Raw genomic sequence first — 22,161 nt, 5'->3', positions numbered from 1 at the left:
GCAATGCTGTAACCCCCATTCCCCCTAGGTATATTCACACATATGCATCCTGTTGTAAATAAAAAGGTTACATACCTGATGGGGTATAATACTCCTCTGTTGATATATGCAGATATATAAAGTTTTTGTCAACACATTTACTATGTGAACAAAGTCTCATACAGACTGGTTCCCCATAGCCAGCTGTTTATCTTTTTAACATGCTTCTTATTACCAGGTGATTGCCTCTTAACCAATCCGTGGTTCTGACATGTTAACTGCAGCCAACACAGCTGATTTGCAGTATCATCAGCCAATGAGATGCAACCACACTGAACAAGATATAAAGCTTTCATGTAGATTAGAAGTCCTTTTTGATATGTTGTGCTGGACATTATTGGGATGAGGAGACTATGCCATCATAAAGGGTAGGTCTGTAGCAGCTTATTTTACATAGAGATATGTGTGCTACAGGCTGCAGCTGCTGCTGCAGACAATAGGCCTAGGCAGGGAGTGTGAACACTTTAGAGGGCAACAAGCTGTAAGAGTAACTATGAGAGCTCTGTCAGCCTTGTTGCAGAGGCAGAGCCAGAGTGAGGGTACCCCTTCCACTCAAATTAAGACATGTGTTTAAGGTAAGTATGTTAGGCAACAGTATCAGTAACAGAGTACTAGACAACATGTTTCTTGTGTCCATGAGCAACATAGGGGTAAATATAACATTAAGTCAACCATTTAGGCAACTGTTAGGCCATGTGTTACAGTCTAGTACTCATTTGGAATGTGTATGGTGGCAGTCTTGTTACTAGCATGGGCTTCATATGTGTCTGTTAGTTGTGCAATTGTGCTAATCTGTAATGTGATTATGAAAGGATTGTGTGCTGCACTCTGATATTAGTGGGCCTCATTTGCATTACCTGAGTTAAAATCCTCTGTGAATGCATATTAATGCATGACACTTTATGCACTTATAGTGTTGCTATAGGGATATGTGAAGTGTATTCCTATCAACAGGACTGTGACTTCCACCAGTGAAAAGCATACATTTGATTTGGAATGCATTGTGTGGATAAAGAATGCATGACTCAGTCATTAATTGCTAGCTTCACAATAATGTAATTTAAAAGCTACACACTAGTGGTTTTTAACCCAAGACTGTATGTGGTAAAAGTTACTAACTGCACAACATTTAACAGACTGAGTCATTGTTACAGAAGGCGTATTTGTCAAGATATAAGTGCACCAATACAGGTTGTGACATACTTTTTTTACATCCATCATTGTTTGAATGGCTTTATATGGATGTAGTTCTCCACCAGAGTCCCAGTTGAATGAATATGTTGCCATTAGTGCTTTAGCAAGTGTATTTCTAAATGCTGCAGATAAATATGCACATTTGCCTGCTGTTAGAGACCTCACTTACATCCATTATTCCTTGTCTGGCTTTCTACTGGTGTACTCTTGCACCAGATTCCAAATTACACTCCCAATTTTTCCATTACTCTTTCAGCAGGTTTGAGTGACGTGGTATAATGCAGAGCTCTGCTTAAACTCGCTTAATGACTGTAACTTGCAGTTATTATATTTTGCTTAAACCACCTGTTTTAATTAATAGTTGTGTGGCGTGACACAATAATGCAGTGGTCTGCAGCTGTGATGATTCTGGGATCAAAATAGGAGACAGGTGTTTATTATAATTTAAAACACATAAGTCAATATAGCTCTATTTAGCTGAGCTTAGCAATGCTGCATGATACTGTCACATAAAAAAAATCTTTAAAGAAAAGAAAAATGGGGAGATAGGAAAGTGGTGAAATGAGGTGCAAGCAGGGGGAAAGACATAATGAAAGGCAAGTAGGTATGTGCAGGAAGGGTGTAGAAATGACCCATAGCTATCTATTTCTTGTACAGCAACAAGTGTGCACTTTGACATAATTTGTACATTACTTTGGACTCTCACCCCCAGAGGGAGAGGAGTCAGGACAACATAACTGCATTGTCAAGCCAGTTGGACCAAATTACATGTGTCCAGTGGGCATGTGTGTGAAATGGAGAGCTATGTATGGGACAATATATATTTTTCTGGGACACGTGCACATTTTGTTTTTAATGTGAGAGTGGAATGTTGGGGAAGGGACATAGATACATGTGGTGGAGGTAAGAAGGATAGGTAAGGAAGCTTTTGCAGACAGACAAGACAGGCAAGAAAGCAGACAGGGATGGTGTGTGACACAAGAGGGTGGTGAGCAGCTTGGAAGGGGAGGGTGTTGTGGAATTGCAGTCCCATGTGCATCGACAAGGTAGCAGCATGACTCAAGTTCCCACCTATTGGACTGCTGGCACTGCTCCATCACTACCCCGGGATTGGCAGTGGTGAAGGCTGGGCTCTGGGGTAAGTCTACTCCACCAGGATGGCCATCATGCTCTCCATCCAGCACAGGCATTGTCCAAACCCATGGTACACAATCCTGCTCACCAAAACTGGAAGTTCATCACAGGTGACAATTCACCTCCACCACCGCTCCCAGATGGGGACCCAGCCCCTTCCCATGTGGTGAAACAACCTGATGCTGCAGGTAGTTCAAGGGCAGCAGAGGGAGAACTACCAGTCTGGGACCCAGATGTGCTGTGGCCCAGTGCCATAGCTGGAGGAGGCAAGGTATTCGGATCACCTGGAACCTCTTTACCTTGAGGCGCTGTAGTAAATTAGTTATAACAATAAGTTAAGGTCAGTAATAACCAAACCAATGTTAGTATTAACGTAATGGAACGTAATACTGATTAATCCAAATGCATGTTAAGGCATATTACGTGGATCACAACACTAAATAATATAACAGTAAGTATGGTAACAGCACGCCAGCATGAAATAACTCATAAGGCCAAAAAAACAGTTTAACAAAATATATTAATATTAAATCATAATAATAAATAACAATAATAAAGCAACAGAAAAATTAAAACAAACTGAAATAGATAAAACAAAATCCACGTCAGCAGAACCAGCAACAAAAAGTCCAATGTTAAGTGTTTTATTAACATCCACTTTTCGTTCAAAAAAAACTGAACTTCTTCAGACAGACATCAAAAGGTAGCAAATGTAAAAAACTCCTTAAATACACAATTAACAACACATGATACATTTGAATGGACCAACCAACTGGTTGAAACTCACTGACATCAATGTGTGGGAAAAAGCTGATCTCAAAACTTCTTAAAGTACTACTGCATACAACAGTCAAATCCATGAAAAATGTGTTTTAAAACCAAAACAAAGTGGAAATATGTATGAACATAATATTTAAAATGTTTAAAACCAGAAAACGTAGTATATAAAACCTTTTTAATGACAAAAGGTAAAAAGTAAAAAAATAGTAAGTGAAAAATACTCATAATAACATTACCTCTGCATGCTTCTAAGTTTCAAAATGCAAGCTAAACTTACTCTGTCATTGAGACCTGGAAGTCTATAAGAACAGAGTTTCAGCTGCCAAATCACTTCTAGGTGCTCTAATAATAGTTGAAAAGGACCCCCCCTGATGTCAAAGGAAACCTGTCCTAACACCCTAAAAGTAAAACTATGCTGAGGGTGGTCATTAACATGTTTAAGCCAAAGCATTTTCACACTTGTTTTCCTAATACAGTATAAATGCTCATAGATTCTTTCATTAAAACCTCTGTCAGTCTTGCCCACATAAAATGCTGGGCAAGACTGGCAGCAAGCCAAATAAACAACCGATTGAGATTTACAGTTGAATCTACCAACAGTGGAAAAAGAAGACCCAGCAATTTTAAAGCTCGAACCAGTGGCAATATGCCTACACATGTTACAACTCTCACATTTGAAAGTGCCCTCTGTTCTAACACGAGTGTCCTTTTTTGTTTCTAATATCCGTTTGAGGTTGTCACCCCTCCTATATATAAACCTAGGCAAAGTGTCAAACTTAGCTTGTAAGGCATCATCACACAAGAAAATACTCCAGTTCTTGACAACCACCTCCTTAATTAGGTGAATCTCAGCACTGTAATTAGTGATAAAAGAGATAGAAGTGTCAACTTTCTTGCTGTCTAAAAAGACTTCAGGCATAACTGGAGATGGATGTTCTAGTGAACAACTTGTGAACGAACTACTTTGTAAAATAGGTTTATAAACACCCCCATACCTTTTAGTCTGGACCTCAGTGACCAGGTCATGAATAAACTTGTCTGGGTAACCTCTATGTAGGAACAATCCCTTAATGAACTCACATTCTTCTAAAAATAGTTCATCGTCGGTTACCATTCGAGCAGCGCGCAAGTTGCCCTTGACTACCCTCTTTTCTGGTGCCCAGGATGGGCACTGGTGAAGTGTAACATGGTATTAGAGTAAGAACTCTTCCGAAATATTTTAGCCTTAAAGCTACCAGCAGAAATGTCTTTATATAAGTCTACGTCCAGATAAGAAATTCTAGAATCAGACTCTACAAATGTAAACTTCAAAAAAGACATGCTGGAGTTGAGATAGTCCATAAAGGTTCTCACATCATTAACTGAACCTTCCGTCAGTATAAAGATGTCATCCAAAAATCTGGTGTAAAAATCAATTTTGAACTGACCGTTGTAATTGCCAAGCACATATCTGTGTTCCCATTCGGCCATAGCCATGTTGGCAAAACTGGCCCCTACTGGTGAGCCCATGGCTACACCAGTCTTCTGTAAATATATCTCTCCCCCAAATGTGACAAAGTTGTACCTCAAAATGACATCTAACAATTCCTGCACCAATCTGATTTCTACACTGCTAGCACTGTGATGCAATAAACGGTCAGTGACCCAGTCTATCCCTGTAGCATGAGGAATAGACGTATAGAGGTCTTTTACGTCTATTGTCAAAAATCTATGGCCTCTCTTGAATTCTAAAGCACTTATGGCTTTCAATAAAGCCCAAGAATCTTTACAAATGTGTGTTTCCTTTTCAACATATTTTTTCAATATGTTGTCCACATACTTGGCTATCAGGTAAGTGATAGAACCCCTAGCGTTAACCAATAGCCTCATGGGGGGGGTTGTACACATCTTTATGGATCTTGGGCAATCCGAAAACTGTTGGAATCTTAGGGAACGAAACAGTCAAATATTTCAACACATCTTGTTCTATAACATTTTCTAAAAACAAGTCATTCAAGAAAACATGGATGCATCTATACGCTGCATTCAATTCATTAATGCTAGATAGTGTATAAGCATCCTGCAATAACATGTGGATGAGGCAGTTTTCATAATGACAAGTGTCCATTAGTACTAAACCACCCCCCTTGTCCGGTTTAAGGATCCTGACAGGTAAACTTTTTAAAGTATCCAACAAGTCTACTTCGTCATCAGACAAGTTTTTGTTCGCAAATGTTCTAGAACAGTTAACCAAGTTTCTAATTTCAGTTTCACACAAGTGTTCAAATAAAAAAGTAAAGGATGGATAGGGGGGTTGAATGTACTTGGGACTCTCAAAGTTTTTTTGTCTAAAGCAGTGTTACCAAAAATTGACAATAAATTCAACCTACGTATAAACAACTTCAAATCAAGTGGTGTGTATGCTAAGTTAAAATGTCTCCATGCAACAAAGGTAAGACCTTTTGAAAATAAATCAGACATCTCCATAGTAATTGTAAAACTCGAATAGTTATAAACAAAAAAGTCTCCAAAATACTGATAATGTCAGGATTTGTCCTTCTTGTTACTTCTGAAAAGGCTTCTTGCTGTTGTTCCTGTAATGGCTCCTCGTGTTGTAAAACCTCTGGTGGTTCTGTCCCCGGTTCGAGGAAAAAGACGGTGTAGGACGAGAAATCTCCTCATCCCTACCACCATCAGTTACAAAATTTTCTGTAGGAACAACATCCTCCACACCCTCTCCGGTGACCGGCCTACTGGAACTAGCTGTCTGCCTCATAACCCCATTATTTAGGTTAATAGGAGCACCTAGACTGTCGCCAACACTCTGAGAATGGGGGGGGGGGGATATGCAGTTAGTTTGTTGTATGCATCTATGTCTCTTTTCAGTTTTTTCATTTTCATCTCCATGTTATGAGATATCTGTTGGTCTATAGTCGAGAAAATTTGTTTATACTCATAATTGTACCTGTTGAAATCTACATGTGACTTGATATTAGTGTCCAAAATTTCAATTTCACCACTCAACTGGTCTATAAATTTCTGATAGAATTTAGCCATTAAATCCATTAACTCATGTCCATGTCTATCAAACAAACTGATCAGCTCACTGTGGAACTCTGAACCAGCTATCAGTCCAGTGGGTACTGCCAAGGCAAGCCCTTTGGCACAACCCCCACTTTTTTACATTCATTGAAATAGGAAATCTCTAACTGAAGCTTCTTTACCTTTAAAGATTTGTGGTCCAAGGTCTTCAAAAAGTCCACTAAAGGAGCTTCTGGTGTCCCTGTGTCGCTGGACGCAAACCCGTTCCTATTCTCAAAAACTGGGAGTTGCTTATTCAACCAAGATGTAACATTAAGTGGGTCTCCAGTTCGACTCAGAGATGAACTGGTCCTGGAATGTTCACCGGTAGGTCTAGGATTTTCGGATTGCCCAAGATCCATAAAGATGTATACAAACCCCCCCATGAGGCTATTGGTTAATGCTAGGGGTTCTATCACTTACACGATAGCCAAGTATGTGGACAACATATTGAAAAAATACGTTGAAAAGGAAACACACGTTTGTAAAGATTCCTGGGCTTTTTTGAAAGCCATAGGTGCTTTAGAATTCAAGAAAGGCCATAGATTTTTGACAATAGACGTAAAAGACCTCTATACGTCTATTGCTCATGCTACAGAGATAGACTGGGTCACTGACCGTTTATTGCATCACAATGCTAGCAGTGTAGAAATCAGAGTGGTGCGGAATTGTTAGATGTCATTTTGAGGTACAACTCTGTAACATTTGGGGGAGAGATATATTTACAGAAGACTGGTGTAGCCATGGGCTCACCAGTAGGGGCCAGTTTTGCCAACATGGTTATGGCCGAATGGGAACACAGATATGTGCTTGGCAATTACAACGGTCAGTTCAAAATTGATTTTTACACCAGATTTTTGGATGACATCTTTATACTGACGGAAGGTTCAGTTAATTATGTGAGAACCTTTATGGACTATCTCAACTCCAGCACGTCTTTTTTGAAGTTTACATTTGTAGAGTCTGATTCTAGAATTTCTTATCTGGACGTAGATTTATATAAAGACAATTCTGCTGGTAGCTTTAAGGCTACAATATTTCGTAAGAGTTCTTACTCTAATACCATGTTACACTTCACCAGTGCCCATCCTGGGCACCAGAAAAGAGGGGTAGTCAAGGGGCAACTTGTGCGCGCTGCTCGAATGGTAACCGACGATGAACTATTTTTAGAAGAATGTGAGTTCATTAAGGGATTGTTCCTACATAGAGGTTACCCAGACAAATTTATTCATGACCTGGTCACTGAGGTCCAGACTAAAAGGTATGGGGGTGTTTATAAACCTATTTTACAAAGTAGTTCGTTCACAAGTTGTTCACTAGAACAACCATCTCCAGTTATGCCTGAAGTCTTTTTAGACAGCAAGAAAGTTGACACTTCTATCTCTTTCATCACTAATTACAGTGCTGAGATTCACCTAATTAAGGAGGTGGTTGTCAAGAACTGGAGTATTTTCTTGTGTGATGATGCCTTACAAGCTAAGTTTGGCACTTTGCCTAGGTTTATATATAGGAGGGGTGACAACCTCAAACGGATATTAGAAACAAAAAAGGACACTCATGTTAGAACAGAGGGCACTTTCAAATGTGAGAGTTGTAACATGTGTAGGCATATTGCCACTGGTTCGAGCTTTAAAATTGCTGGGTCTTCTTTCTCCACTGTTGGTAGATTCAACTGTAAATCTCGATCGGTTGTTTATTTGGCTTGCTGCCAGTCTTACCCAGCATTTTATGTGGGCAAGACTGACAGAGGTTTTAATGAAAGAATCCATGAGCATTTATACTGTATTAGGAAAAACAAGTGTGAAAATGCTTTGGCGAAACATGTTAATGACCACCCTCAGCATAGTTTTACTTTTAGGGTGTTAGGACAGGTTTCCTTTGACATCAGGGGGGGTCTTTTTCAACTATTATTAGAGCGCCTAGAAGTGATTTGGCAGCTGAAACTCTGTTCTTATAGACTTCCAGGTCTCAATGACAGAGTAAGTTTAGCTTGCATTTTGAAACTTAGAAGCATGCAGAGGTAATGTTATTATGAGTATTTTCACTTACTATTTTTACTTTTACCTTTTGTCATTAAAAGGTTTTATATACTATGTTTTTTGGTTTTAAACATTTTAAATATTATGTTCATACATATTTCCACTTTGTTTTGGTTTTAAAACACATTTTTCATGGATTTGACTGTTGTATGCAGTAGTACTTTAAGAAGTTTTGAGATCAGCTTTTTCCCACACATTGATGTCAGTGAGTTTCAACCAGTTGGTTGGTCCATTCAAATGTATCACGTGTTTTTAATTGTGTATTTAAGGAGTTTTTTACATTTGCTACCTTTTGATGTCTGTCTGAAGAATTTCAGTTTTTTTTGAACGAAAAGTGGATGTTAATAAAACACTTAACATTGGACTTTTTGCTGCTGGTTCGGCTGACGTGGATTTTGTTTTAAATAACAATAATAAATTATAGAAGATGAAGGGTGGGGAGAGAGAGAAAAACTTACCATTAGTGATGCTGCAGATGATATCCCTAAAAAGACTGATAATACATATTTCTAAAGGTGTGCAGTGTCAGTTGTGAGTACAGTGAGTACAATGTCTCTATAGATGATGTAGCATGTACATACCTCTCAAGCTGTTAGCATGGGATGGTATGGGCCAAGCGCTAACAATTGCAGGCACACAACTACATGGAACTGCTTCACATAATGTGCATGCACATGACTACCAAGGCATTCTGTAAATGGATTTGAAAATACATTGCAGTCTAGGTAATCATTTATCTGCTAATCATGGACCAGAGAGATTGGGTGGTTGTAATTACATTACAAAAATTCATGACAGTTGAGAGGTATGTTTGTGTACATTAAGTACACTAGACAGCCATCATGTCTTTGTTGGCAGGCATGAGAGTAGAACCCAAAAGCTGTGACTGCAGGGGACATCTGCAAATAATGTAACAATTGATTGCAGCAACTTAGAACAGACATGCAATGAATACAGCCCTACTGCAAGGGTTTAGACACATTTAGTTATGGCACCACAATCCTGTTTCACACTTTATTGGTATTGCTGCGCTAAGCATTTGTGAAGCATACACATGATATCTGCGCATAACTGGGCTGCCTCACCCATAACATTTTTGTTCCTGGAATGGGAGGACAAGAGAGCATTATGTGACTGAAAGTGGCTTGGAGACAGCCTTGCACCATACTGTGGGTTGTGCAATACATTTTTCAAGAAATTACATTTGCATTCTACAGTTATTGCAGTTTTACATTTAACTGCAGCAACATTACAATAGACATGCAATGCCTGCATCTCTACTGCAAATATGTTATGATACCACAATCCTGTTTTACACCTTATTGCTTACTGTTTCTGGTATTGTTTATTGGTTATTGCAGTCCAGTTTTTATTATTTATTTATTGCACTACAGTTTTTATTGTTTATTCTTTATTGCACTACAGTTTTTATTGTTTATTGCTTATTGCACTATAGTTATCATAATATATCCATACTTACCACACTCATGGCATATCCTGATCAGGCACCTGGCATGAGGTTGCATGTTGTGAGCACTCTCAGCTGCAGTTGGAAGAGAAGCACATCATTATGCATACCAGTTTTGCACAGATTTAGCTTGTATTTTAGTAATGTAATGGCATAGATACTATGTCTGGGGAATGCCCAGCCCTGGCCTCTTGGACCTAGATGTCCAAAGTTCCCATCTTTCAATGCTTCACGCCATCATAGTGGTGATGACACTGCTCACCAGTGTGGGGGATACCAGCAGCACTGGTAAGTTCCCTGGCCAATCAATCCTAGGCCTCAACCTTGCATTCTGGGCCCTGGTAACCACCCTGCTACAGCCCAGGTTCGTAATTGCATACCAGGAGCCCAACAAACACCCTGAACTCCAGCATACACCATCTCTGTGCCCGGAAGTACGCACCCTCTCCAACACTGCCTGGTTAGACAGACAGTCTCCAACAAATGGTGAAAACTTCCTGCCTATTGGTATTAATATAGGTTCATAGGTTCATAGGTTGGTACTAGGCTATCAGCCCTAGGGCCTATACAAGCCTAGCCATAACAATTCCCTGGTTATTTCTTCCCACACTATTTACTTCACTGGACCCCTGTCTAGCAGGGTGACTGAAGTGATCCCTGGGGTGAATTTTCTTTCTACTAGCCAATCGTCAAGGTTCCTTTTGAAGAGGGCCAAAGGGGCACTCTGCTTGACATGAATGGGCAATCTATTACAGAGTCAGGGGAGTCTCTGGGTCAGGAACCTATCCCTCCAGCATGTTTTGTTTATTGTGATGACAAGGTTTAGATCCCTGGAGCATGTGGCTCTGAGGGATTGGGATTTCTTTAAGTGTAGCATGTCCAACAGCTCTGGGTTTGACATGGCCTTGTATGTTAAGCAGTGATCGCCTCTGAGTAGACGATATGCAACAGAGTATAGCTGGAGTTTTTTAAGGCGGTCAGCATAGGGCATCTGCTTTACGCCTGTGATTCTTTTAGTGAGGTATTTCTGCGGCCTTTTCAGTTGTTGCAGATGTCTTGAGAGGTCCATACCAAATGGGGCATTGTATTCTATAATGGGTCTAATGAAGGATGAGAACAGTGGTTCAATGACCTCCTTTTTTCTGGATGAAAAGCCCTCAGTGATGAGGTGTGCCACATAGAAGGATTTTCTGACTGTTGTGGTGATGTGGTTATCAAATGTGAGACGACTGTCCACCTGTGTTCCTAAGTCTCTTATCACACTTTCAGTGTTTAGTGTACTGCCACCTATATGGTAATTCACGGGTACATGTTTTTTCCCAAAGGGGATAACTATACATTTCTTGGCATTGAGCTTGAGTCCATGGCTCTGGCAACAAGCATCTGTTTCTGTAAGGCCCTTTTGTAGAGTATCCACATCATTTGGGGATTCAATAATGGCTCCCGGTTTGCAGTCATCTGCAAACTTTATTAGCCAGAGTGCCTTAGTGTTGGCCTGTACTTCAGAGAAGTAGATGCCAAACAAGAGCATTCCCAGGACTGAACCCTGAGGTACTCCACTTGTCACTTGTCTGGAGCTGGATATGGAGTCGGCTACTTTTATAGTGTGGGTTCTATCAGTAAGCCAGTTAGCAACCCATTGGGTGACATACGGATTAATGCCCAGCTTAGTAAGTTTATCTATGATTCCAGAGTGGGGGCTGGTGTCAAAGGCCTTGGCAAGGTCTAGATAGGCTGTGTGGACCACCTTACCCTTGTCCATGGCTCTGGAGACTGATTTGAAGAAGTCAATCAGGTTCAGGAGACAGGATCGGCCCTTCATGAACCCAAACTGGGTGGGGTCCAGTGTTTGAAGGTTACCAATGTCTTTGTTTATAAGTTCCATGATAATATGCTCCATGGCCTTGCAGATAAGGCTCATCAGACTGATGGGACGGTAGTTTCCAGGATCCAAGATGGATCCCCACTTGTGGAGTGGGATAACTGTAGCTCTGCACCACTCAATGGGCACGAAACCTGAGGTGAGGCTATGATTAAACATGACACTTAGGTGAGGTGCCAGTTCATATTGTAGTTCATGTAGTACACAGCCAGGGATGTCATCTGGTCCCATGGATGCTGTATTCTTAGCTTTGGAGAGTGCATTTTTTACCTGCGTGGCCGTTATTACCAGAATTTGGCAATCTTCTGGTATTGAGATGGGCCATTTAGGGGGTGAGAGGGGGGGTGAAGTTAGCACTGAATCGATCTGCCAGGATATTGGCAATATCCTTGGGATCAGTATATTTAATGCCATTCTGTTTTTGCTCAGAGCAGATCTGAGCATTGCCATTTAGATTCTTGACATAGTTATAGAATGCCTTGTGGTTGTTTTTGGAATCTTTGGCAATTTTATTTTTGTAACTAGTTTTGGAGGATTTTATGAGGGATCTCAGTTTCTTACTGAGGCTGGTAAGGGAGTTTTTTTGCATCCTGGGATTTTCCTCTTTTCTGCAACAGTTTCTTGTTTTTGTTGTAAAGTTTGTTTATGGCAGGAGACCACCAGATTGGCTTCCTTTTTTTGGATGAGAGCATCTTGGTTCTATTTGGGATGGCACGATTCATGCATGAGTGGATGTGGTCGTACAGTGCCTTAGTGTAGGATTCAGCAGTTAAACTTTCACTTCCTGTCTGCATGGGTGTCATGAAGTTTGTCACTTCTGACTTGAGTAGCATGAAGTCGGATTTGGAGAAGTTTTTTATCGAGGTTTCCTTAATGGGGGCTGGGATGTGGATGTTAAGGGTGATTAGCTTATGGTCAGACCCGACTAACAAGGGGGTGACCATAGGTGTAGAGCATTGATTTCCCATGTTGGTAATGATCAGGTCTAGGATATTGGAGCCCCTGGTGGGACTATGGATTAGTTGATCCAGGGCATTGGAATTTATGAATTCCAAGAACCGTTGGGCAAAGGTGTTGGTACATGAGTAGTTTTCCCAGTTAATGGCAGGGTAGTTAAAAATCACCCAGTATTAGAGTGTTTGGTTCTATCTTAATATTTTCCAGTATGTTTAGAAAGGTGTAGTGAGAATCCTGGGGTATGGTGGGGAATCTGTAGCAAGCTACAATTTGGATTGCAGTCTTACCTAGTGTTAGTTGCACCTGGAGAATTTTAGATGCATTGTGTTGGGCAACTAGCATTGTGGTGTGAATATTCTTGGTGAATATTGACACTCCTCCACCTTTAGTGTTTCGGTCCTTGTTTGGTGGCCGAAAAGTGTGGTAAGAGTTGTAGCCTGATATTGCAGGGGTGCTCTCTGGAGCCTTGAACCAGGTCTCAGTTACTGCACAGATATCGATGTTCTACATTTTTAGGAGTGCCTCGAGAGAGTGCATTTTGAGGTTTAGACTTCTAGCATTGAGTAGCATTACCTTCAGATTTTGCATGCTTGTACCTGTTATGGTGGTGGTTTTGTCCTTTGAACTTTGCCTAAAAAAGGCACTATAGGGGTGGCAAGAGCCTTAGCCAGTAACCTGATTTCCAGGGGCAACAGGTGCAGACCATCTCTGGCAAAGCATCATGGTCTGTCGATCATGTCATCCCAGGCAGACAGATACTGGATCCCCTTTGAATGACACCAGAAGCTTAGCCAACTGTTGAAGTCAATCATTTTGTCCTTATATTGTGGTATCATTCTGGGTGAAGGCAGGATGCTACTCAGGGCTAGGGCAGTACCTGCCTGGCCCACATGATCCAAGAGCTCTTCCATGTCTCTTTTCATGTAGTCCAGGGAGGTACGTCTCAAGTCATTCACTCCAACATGGACAATGACAGAGTCATATTTGTACTTGTTGTGGAGTGACTTGAGTGCATGCATTATGTGGCAGATCCTGGCACCCGACAGGCAGCTGACTGTAATTTTCTCCTTGTTCAACCTGGTGAGTGGGACATCAGTGTGCCAGACTATAGAGTCACTTATGACTAAAGTGTTAGATACATTGTCTTGCCTTAGGGGCTGTTGCTGGGTGGCACACTGGTGTTGCGAACTATGTGACACTTTGTGATTGGTGTTTGTTAGCATTTCAGCTTCAGAGGTCCTTGTTGCTTGGGAAGGTTACAGTTAAGGGCCTCTGCATATGTGGATTTAGTGTTGCTATATGTGGGTGCTGGTGGTGTGGGTTTAGAAGGGCTATGTGTTGCTTGAGGTGTAGTGTGGGTGTTAACCTTCTCCTCTTGACTGTCTAGCACAATCTTGGGTGGAGAGAGCTTTGCTTCCATTTTGGCTATGTAAGTGCATCTCTCACAGGTTGTAGTGTTAGGTGGTAGGAGGAGAGGGTTGTCTGTGTACATGAGGCAATTGCTGCATTGCCCCAGTATGCCCAGATTCACTAGGTGGACAGGAGAAATCGCTGGAAGCTGACCCTTGGACATACCTGGTTTGGTGCTTTTTTTTTTTTTTTTTGTAAAGTACAGGAGCTGTTTTCCCTTACCTTAGCAAGGTACTTTGCAATTATAGTCTGTCTAGTGCCTACGATTAATTTATCCTTATTAACAAGGAGAGTTGAGTACTTGTAGCAGTTTAAGGCTTCCTAGTGCTTTCCAGCAGGTATTAGAGCAATTGCTAGTCACAGGGATGCTTAAAGCTAAGATGAAAAAAAAAAAAATGCACACTGCATAAGCTGTTTTCCCACCCTTACACATCATACTGCAACATTCAAAAAAACACCTCATTGCTTAGCATCTCACAAACCTGTTTAATGGAGCTGAGCATAGTGGAAACTCACACAACCGTGATCTTACCGAAGCTTAGCAACACACAAACAGTATTAGCCATTAACCATGTTTAAGCAGTGCTTAGCACCACACAGCTCTTTTAATGTAACAATTTTGTTTTATAATTAAACAAGAAATTAAATTACATTAAAAATGGTATGAGTGTTAGGGACACGAACAAATGACCTGCTAAGCTGTAGGCCATGACTCTACCCATTTAGCTACTTGGATAGCATGTAAACTAGTATACCTTCACATATACTACAAAGCTAACTGTTAGTGTTGCTAAGCACCACACCATGACACTCAAACAGACTTAAACATAACCAGAAATGAATAATTAATTACATCCGGTTTCTATTTTTAGATGCCTGGGAAGTGTCAATAGTGTATGTGTAAGCACAGCTCAGCTCTGCTGTGCTCCACACTGTGCCATGCAAATAGACAAAATAAATATATAATAATTAATTATATTTGGTTACTATTTTTAGATGTCTAGCAGGTGTCAGTTGTATATATCTAACTGCAGCCTGGCACTACTGCACTCTGCACCATGCCATGCAAATAGACATTAAAAAATAAAAAAAAAAAAAATAGAAAATTAAAAAACAAAGTATTAGTTCACAGCACATTTCAACAGTAGCAGAGTACATTACAAAGAGTCTCACCCTGTACATAACATCTGTCCAGGAATCCCCTGGATACTTCACAACCACGGGATAGCCTCTACACTTCTGCTTATACGGATTCAGTATCCCTGTTACTATGCTCCCCTTCAGCAGCACACCTTGATTAATAATCAAGGCACTCTGCCAAGGGGGAACCATGACCGTGTACGTGGATACATTCTGTGTAGGTTCTAAACGGAGCTACCATAGATTTTATTGAATCCTGGGAGAGTTAATTAACAGGATATATGAAGGGTCTTAGGCAACAATTAATGTGGGAGGGTTTCTTTCCAACAAGCTGTGTTTGAACAGAGGAATAAGTCAGAGGTATCCACTTTCCCATTAGTTATTTGCTTTATATTTTGAGACATCAGCAAAGAAAATAAGGGACTCACAAATTCAACAATATAAGTGGTATGGTAATTAAACAAGTAGCTGTATTTGCAGGTAATACTATTTTGTACTTAATAAATACAAAATAATTTTGGAGTTTAAATTACTGTTGACAAGACTGCACTGGAAGGCACAAGGATCAGTCTAAGGTGATGAAAACCTGCAAAGCCAAGGACTATAACTCTGATCTGCTGCTTATTTACACAGCTTCTTTAGTTTGCAAGGTGTGACTATCATTTGAGGCAGGTATTGCATTTTTATTGTGTGCTGTTAATGTTATTGTCCCTTCACATACTGATATGCTTGCAGCAGTTAAAATAAAAATGCTATTCCTGTGGCTTACATATAATTTGGTGGAAGTTGGCAGGATTTATATTTTTATTCATCATTCAAATATATATATATATATATATATATATATATATATATATATATAGTTTTTTTTTTTTAATTGTAAAATAACTTGTGTTTCATTGGACAAAGTGTACAATGCAGCATGAGTAGTATTCAGTTTCTTCATGCAAAAATGTACAATGCATGCATTTCTATATATTGCAATACATAGAATGATAAATGTTACAATTTCAATGCAATATACCTGTGTTTGACTAGCCAGCACAAAAATAAAATTTATTTACAATGAGATCTGCTGCAGGGTTACCCTCCCAGTGGTGTTAACAATGGGTATAGATGATTGTTATTGTTGATGTGACACCCTGATCCCATGTGCAAAAATGGGAAAAAGGGGGTTGTGGATGGATAGATGGATGTACGAATGGGTGGATAAATGGATTTACAATGACAATGGATCTTTAGACAAAGAATGTAAATTGCCTCCAAAGTTGATCATAGTAATGCTGGTATCAGCAGTTTGGTATGAAAATGGTGAAGAACATGCCAGTGATGACAGCATGCATTAAATGAGATGAATGCAGATTTTAGCACTGACTGCTTTATATATTTCCATCAAACACATTCCAGAAGCAAATCTCTTAATTATTCTATGAATTTTACAGTTGTGATAAATGTAAAGTCTTGCACTTAGGCCATTATTTCTGCTTGAGTTTTTAATTGCCATATCTTGAAGCTAAACATTTATTACAGCTAAATACATGTGTTTGTGTGTGTGTTTCTGTGTGTGTGTGTGTGTGTGTGTGTGTGTGTGTGTGTGTGTGTGTGTGTGTGTGTGTGTATGTATGTATGTGTGTGCATATGTGTGTGACTATGCCTATGTTTTTGACAGACAGTGCTTTTATTTGTTCTATGTTAGAAAAAGGGAAGCAAGAAAGGATCGATTGCCATTAAAAAAATGAAATACGTTGCACCTGTAGATGTAGAAGAAAATGATCCAGTGGAGAGACAGTTTCCTATTCAGGTAAGAAGTTAGATACCTTTTTTCTTACAATAAAAATAAAACACAATTTTTATTTTTTTCCACAATAAAAATAATAAATGCCATGCTTCCTATGCATGAGTATGTGGTAATATATCTAGACAAATATTTTTTGACTTGTTTAGAAACATGCTTTGTGGGCTTTGTGATTCACTGAATTTGAATTCAGTTGTGTCTTTGTGTCTAAATACTTATGTGTGCATTTATGCAGAAGGAGAATAACTGAAGGAAAAATAGCCTTAACAGGACACAGTAAATGTGCATTGCTGGACATATATATATATATATATATATATATATATATATATATATATATATATATATATATATATATACTGCCACACGGCGATCGGTCTTTCTTTCTTCGGTCTTCTTCTGGAGGAGTTTTTCGATGTCGGTCTTCTCGCTCCGACGAAGTCTATATATATATATATATATATATATATATATATATATATATATAGGAGCACTGAATATTCGTTACACTATAGTTAGTCAACATCTGCTTAGTCAACAAAATTTGGTTAATAGGTGTGAAAGATCACTTAATATTTGGGGTAGGGGAATATGCCCTTTCCCCAATATTGTGCAGTCTCAGAGTTAGTATGTGCAATTAGCATAGGCCATGGGGGAGGGGTGCACAGAATATTTTTGTTTCTGTTTAAAGTTTTATTTCTGCCTGCTGTAGCTCAGCACATGCATAGTAACATGATGCTTGTAATATTTACATTTTCTGGTCCACATTATGAACATCAGCTTTTGGGTCATTCGACTTTAACAAGTAGACCCATATATCTACCTATATATATCTATTTTTATATATATATATATATATATATATATATATATATATATATATATAGTTCCCTATCAAAAGCCTGAAACACTATAAGCCTGAAAATCAAAATCCTGAAAACTATAGACTGAAAGTTCAAAATCCTGAAAGACCAAAATCCTGAAACTCAAAATCCTGAAAACACAAATAATGCTAATATGTCACTATAAAGACACTAATATCTACCAACTGACCCTGACCCTAACCCTAAGGTCCGTCACTATCGCACACTCACCTGACCTGCGCCCTAACCCTAACTCACTTAAACCGCCCCTAACCCCAATATTTGTCACTACTGCATACATGCCTAACCTGCACCCTAACCCTAACTCACTTAAACCGCCCCTAACCCTAACATAAAACCAACCGCACACTTACCTGAACCCAACGCATGACCCAACACCACAGGGCTAACAATAGCAAAGCCACAATGATGTCAGTATGTCCATTTTGTGTTTTCAGGATTTTGAGTTTCAGGATTTTGGTCTTTCAGGATTTTGAACTTTCAGTCTATAGTTTTCAGGATTTTGATTTTCAGGCTTATAGTGTTTCAGGCTTCTGATAGGGAACCATATATATATATATATATATATATATATATATATATATATATATATATGTGTGTGTGTGTGTGTGTGTGTGTGTGTGTGTGTGTGTGTGTGTGTGTGTGTGTGTGTGTGTGTGTGTGTGTGTGTGTGTGTGTGTGTGTGTGTGTGTGTGTGTGTGTGTGTGTGTGTGTGTGTGTGTGTGTGTGTGTGTGTGTGTGTGTGTGCGCTGCGTGTGTCTGGATGTGTATAACATGCCTATTAGATGCTTGCCTGGTCAAAAGATGAAGTACCTTGTAGTTATACTTTTAGTTAAAGTGGCATACTGTCATTTGCTCGCTTGTACAATCTTAAAGAAGTGAGGTTGCTATAGTAGGTTCCACTTTGACTGCCATGGCTATTTTGGAACTACATCATTTCATAGGTTCCACTTTTCCTTAAGTGGTGATATTAACACCTTTTTACAATCTGCAGCAAGAAGCCTGAGTTTACAAATAAGCTGTGCAGATCATGTGTTTAGGTTAGTCTAGAGACAACGTATCAGAGGATGAATGAGTGAACCTCTTCCATAAGAAGAGCTTGTTTGTTGGGATATTTTATACTAGTGCATCAAAGAGTTATGCTGATAGTAATTTGAAGTTAAGTTAAGTCATCATCCTGCATGATGGAGATTTAGTCTTAATGAAAGTGCTGAAAAAAAGAAGAAAGGGAAAAAGGATGATAGTCTTAAGGGTAGTAAATGATAAACAAATGGATTGAATTTTAGAATAATATAACCCATTAAGCACAAACATATTTTTTCTTGTTATTCTCTGTAAAGCTGAAATAACAGATATTATATAGGGATGGAGCACTAGCTTAACATATAGCACAACATAAGCTACAACATTCAGATACCACTACACTCCCAGTAAATTAATTCATATAACAACAAAATATGCTACAACATTCAGCTACCACTGCACTCCCAGTAAATTAATTCATAAAGCAACAAAATGCTACAAAATTCAGATACCACTACACTCCAAGTAAATTAATTCGTAAAGCAACAAAATATGTTACAACATTCATCAACCATTGCACTCCCAGTAAATTAATTCAAAAAGCAACAAAATGCTACAACATTCAGCTACCACTGCACTCCCAGTAAATTAATTCATATAGCAACAAAATATGCTACAACATTCAGATACCACTGCACTCCCAGCAAATTAATTCATAAAGCAACAAAATATGCTACAACATTCAGATACCACTGCACTCCCAGTAAAATAATTCATAAAGCAACAAAATATGTAACAACATTCAGCTACCACTGTGGTCCCGGTAAATTAATTCATATAACAACAAAATATGCTACAACATTCAGCTACCACTGCACTCCCAGTAAATTAATTCATAAAGTAAAAAAATATGCTACAACATTCAGATACCACTGCACTGCCAGTAAATTAATTCATTTACCAACAAAATATGCTACAACATTAAGATACCACTCCACTCCCAGTAAATTAATTCATATAGCAACAAAATATGCTGCAACATTCAGCTACCACTGCACTCCCAGTAAATTAATTCATAAAGCAACAAAATATGCTACAACATTCAGATACCACTGCACTCCCAGTAAATTAATTCATATAGCAACAAAATATGCTGCAACATTCAACTACCACTGCGCTCCCAGAAAATTAATTCATAAAGCAACAAAATATGCTACAACATTCAGCTACCACTGCACTCCCAGTAAATTAATTCATAAAGCAACAAAATATGCTACAACATTCAGCTACCACTGCACTCCCAGTAAATTAATTCATAAAGCAACAAAATATGCTACAACATTCAGATACCACTGCACTCCCAGTAAATTAATTCATAAAGCAACAAAATATGCTACAACATTCAGCTACCACTGCACTCCCAGTAAATTAATTCATATAGCAACAAAATATGCTACAACATTCAGATACCACTGCACTCCCAGTAAATTAATTCATAAAGCAACAAAATATGCTACAACATTCAGATACCACTGCACTCCCAGTAAATGAATTCATATAGCAACAAAATGCTACAACATTCAGCTACCACTGCACTCCCAGTAAATTAATTCATATAGCAACAATGTGTGCTACAACATTCAGATAGCACTGTATTCCCAATAAATTAATTTGTAAAGCAACAAAATATGCTACAACATTCAGATACCACTGCACTCCCAGTAAATTAATTCATAAAGCAACAAAATATGCTACAACATTCAGCTACCACTGCACTCCCAGTAAATTAATTCATATAGCAACAAAATATGCTACAACATTCAGATACCACTGCACTCCCAGTAAATTAATTCATAAAGCAACAAAATATGCTACAACATTCAGATACCACTGCACTCCCAGTAAATTAATTCATAAAGCAACAAAATATGCTACAACATTCAGATACCACTGCACTCCCAGTAAATTAATTCATATAGCAACAAAATATGCTACAACATTCAGATACCACTGCACTCCCAGTAAATTAATTCATATAGCAACAAAATATGCTACAACATTCAGATACCACTGCACTCCCAGTAAATTAATTCATAAAGCAACAAAATATGCTACAACATTCAGATACCACTGCACTCCCAGTAAATTAATTCATAAAGCAACAAAATATGCTACAACATTCAGCTACCACTGCACTCCCAGTAAATTAATTCATATAGCAACAAAATATGCTACAACATTCAGATACCACTGCACTCCCAGTAAATTAATTCATAAAGCAACAAAATATGCTACAACATTCAGATACCACTGCACTCCCAGTAAATTAATTCATAAAGCAACAAAATATGCTACAACATTCAGATACCACTGCACTCCCAGTAAATTAATTCATAAAGCAACAAAATATGCTAGAACATTCAGATACCACTGCACTCCCAGTAAATTAATTCATATAGCAACAAAATATGCTACAACATTCAGACACCACTGCATTCCCAGTAAATTAACTCATAAAGCAACAAAATATGCTACAACATTCAGCTACCACTGCACTCTCAGTAAATGAATTCATATAGCAACAAAATATGCTACAACATTCAGAAACCACTGCACTCCCAGTAAATTAATTCATAAAGCAACAAAATATGCTACAACATTAAGATACCACTGCACTCCCAGTAAATTAATTCATAAAGCAACAAAGTATGCTACAACATTCAGATACCACTGCACTCCCAGTAAATTAATATAGCAACAAAATATGCTACAACATTCAGATACCACTGCACTCACAGTAAATTAATTTGTATATCAACAAAAGTTGCCACAACATTTGGATACCACTGCATTCCCAGTAAATTAATTCTTATAGCAACAAAAGATGCTACAACATTTAGCTACCAGTGCAATCCCAGTAAATGAATTCATAAAGCAACAGAATATGCTACAACATTCAGATACCACTGCACTCCGAGTAAACTAATTCATATAGCAACAAAATATGCTACAACATTCAGATACCACTGCACTCCCAGTAAATTAATTCATAAAGCAACAAAATATGCTACAACATTCAGATACCACTGCACTCCCAGTAAATTAATTCATAAAGCAACAAAATATGCTACAACATTCAGATACCACTGCACTCCCAGTAAATTAATTCATAAAGCAACAAAATATGCTACAACATTCAGATACCACTGCACTCCCAGTAAATTAATTCATAAAGCAACAAAATATGCTACAACATTCAGATACCACTGCACTCCCAGTAAATTAATTCATAAAGCAACAAAATATGCTACAACATTCAGATACCACTGCATTCCCAGTAAATTAATTCATAAAGC

General features: G+C 38.7%; 1 protein-coding gene across 1 annotated transcript in view; it reads left to right on the top strand.

The window, feature by feature from the left end:
• BMX (BMX non-receptor tyrosine kinase) overlaps positions 1 to 22,161 on the top strand; it is a 1,099,638-nt gene that overhangs the window by 133,718 nt on the left and 943,759 nt on the right. Inside the window, exon 3 of the mRNA XM_044072793.1 lies at positions 16,800 to 16,904. Within this exon, the coding sequence (XP_043928728.1) occupies positions 16,800 to 16,904 (105 nt within the window). The remainder of the gene's footprint in view (positions 1 to 16,799; positions 16,905 to 22,161) is intronic.

This window comes from Protopterus annectens, chromosome 5.part1, assembly GCF_019279795.1.
Source record: "Protopterus annectens isolate FY-2018-M chromosome 5.part1, PAN1.0, whole genome shotgun sequence".
Classification (NCBI taxonomy): Eukaryota; Metazoa; Chordata; order Ceratodontiformes; family Protopteridae; genus Protopterus; species Protopterus annectens.
Note: the sequence above shows the minus strand (reverse complement) of the source record. Positions and strands in the feature narration are given on the sequence as shown.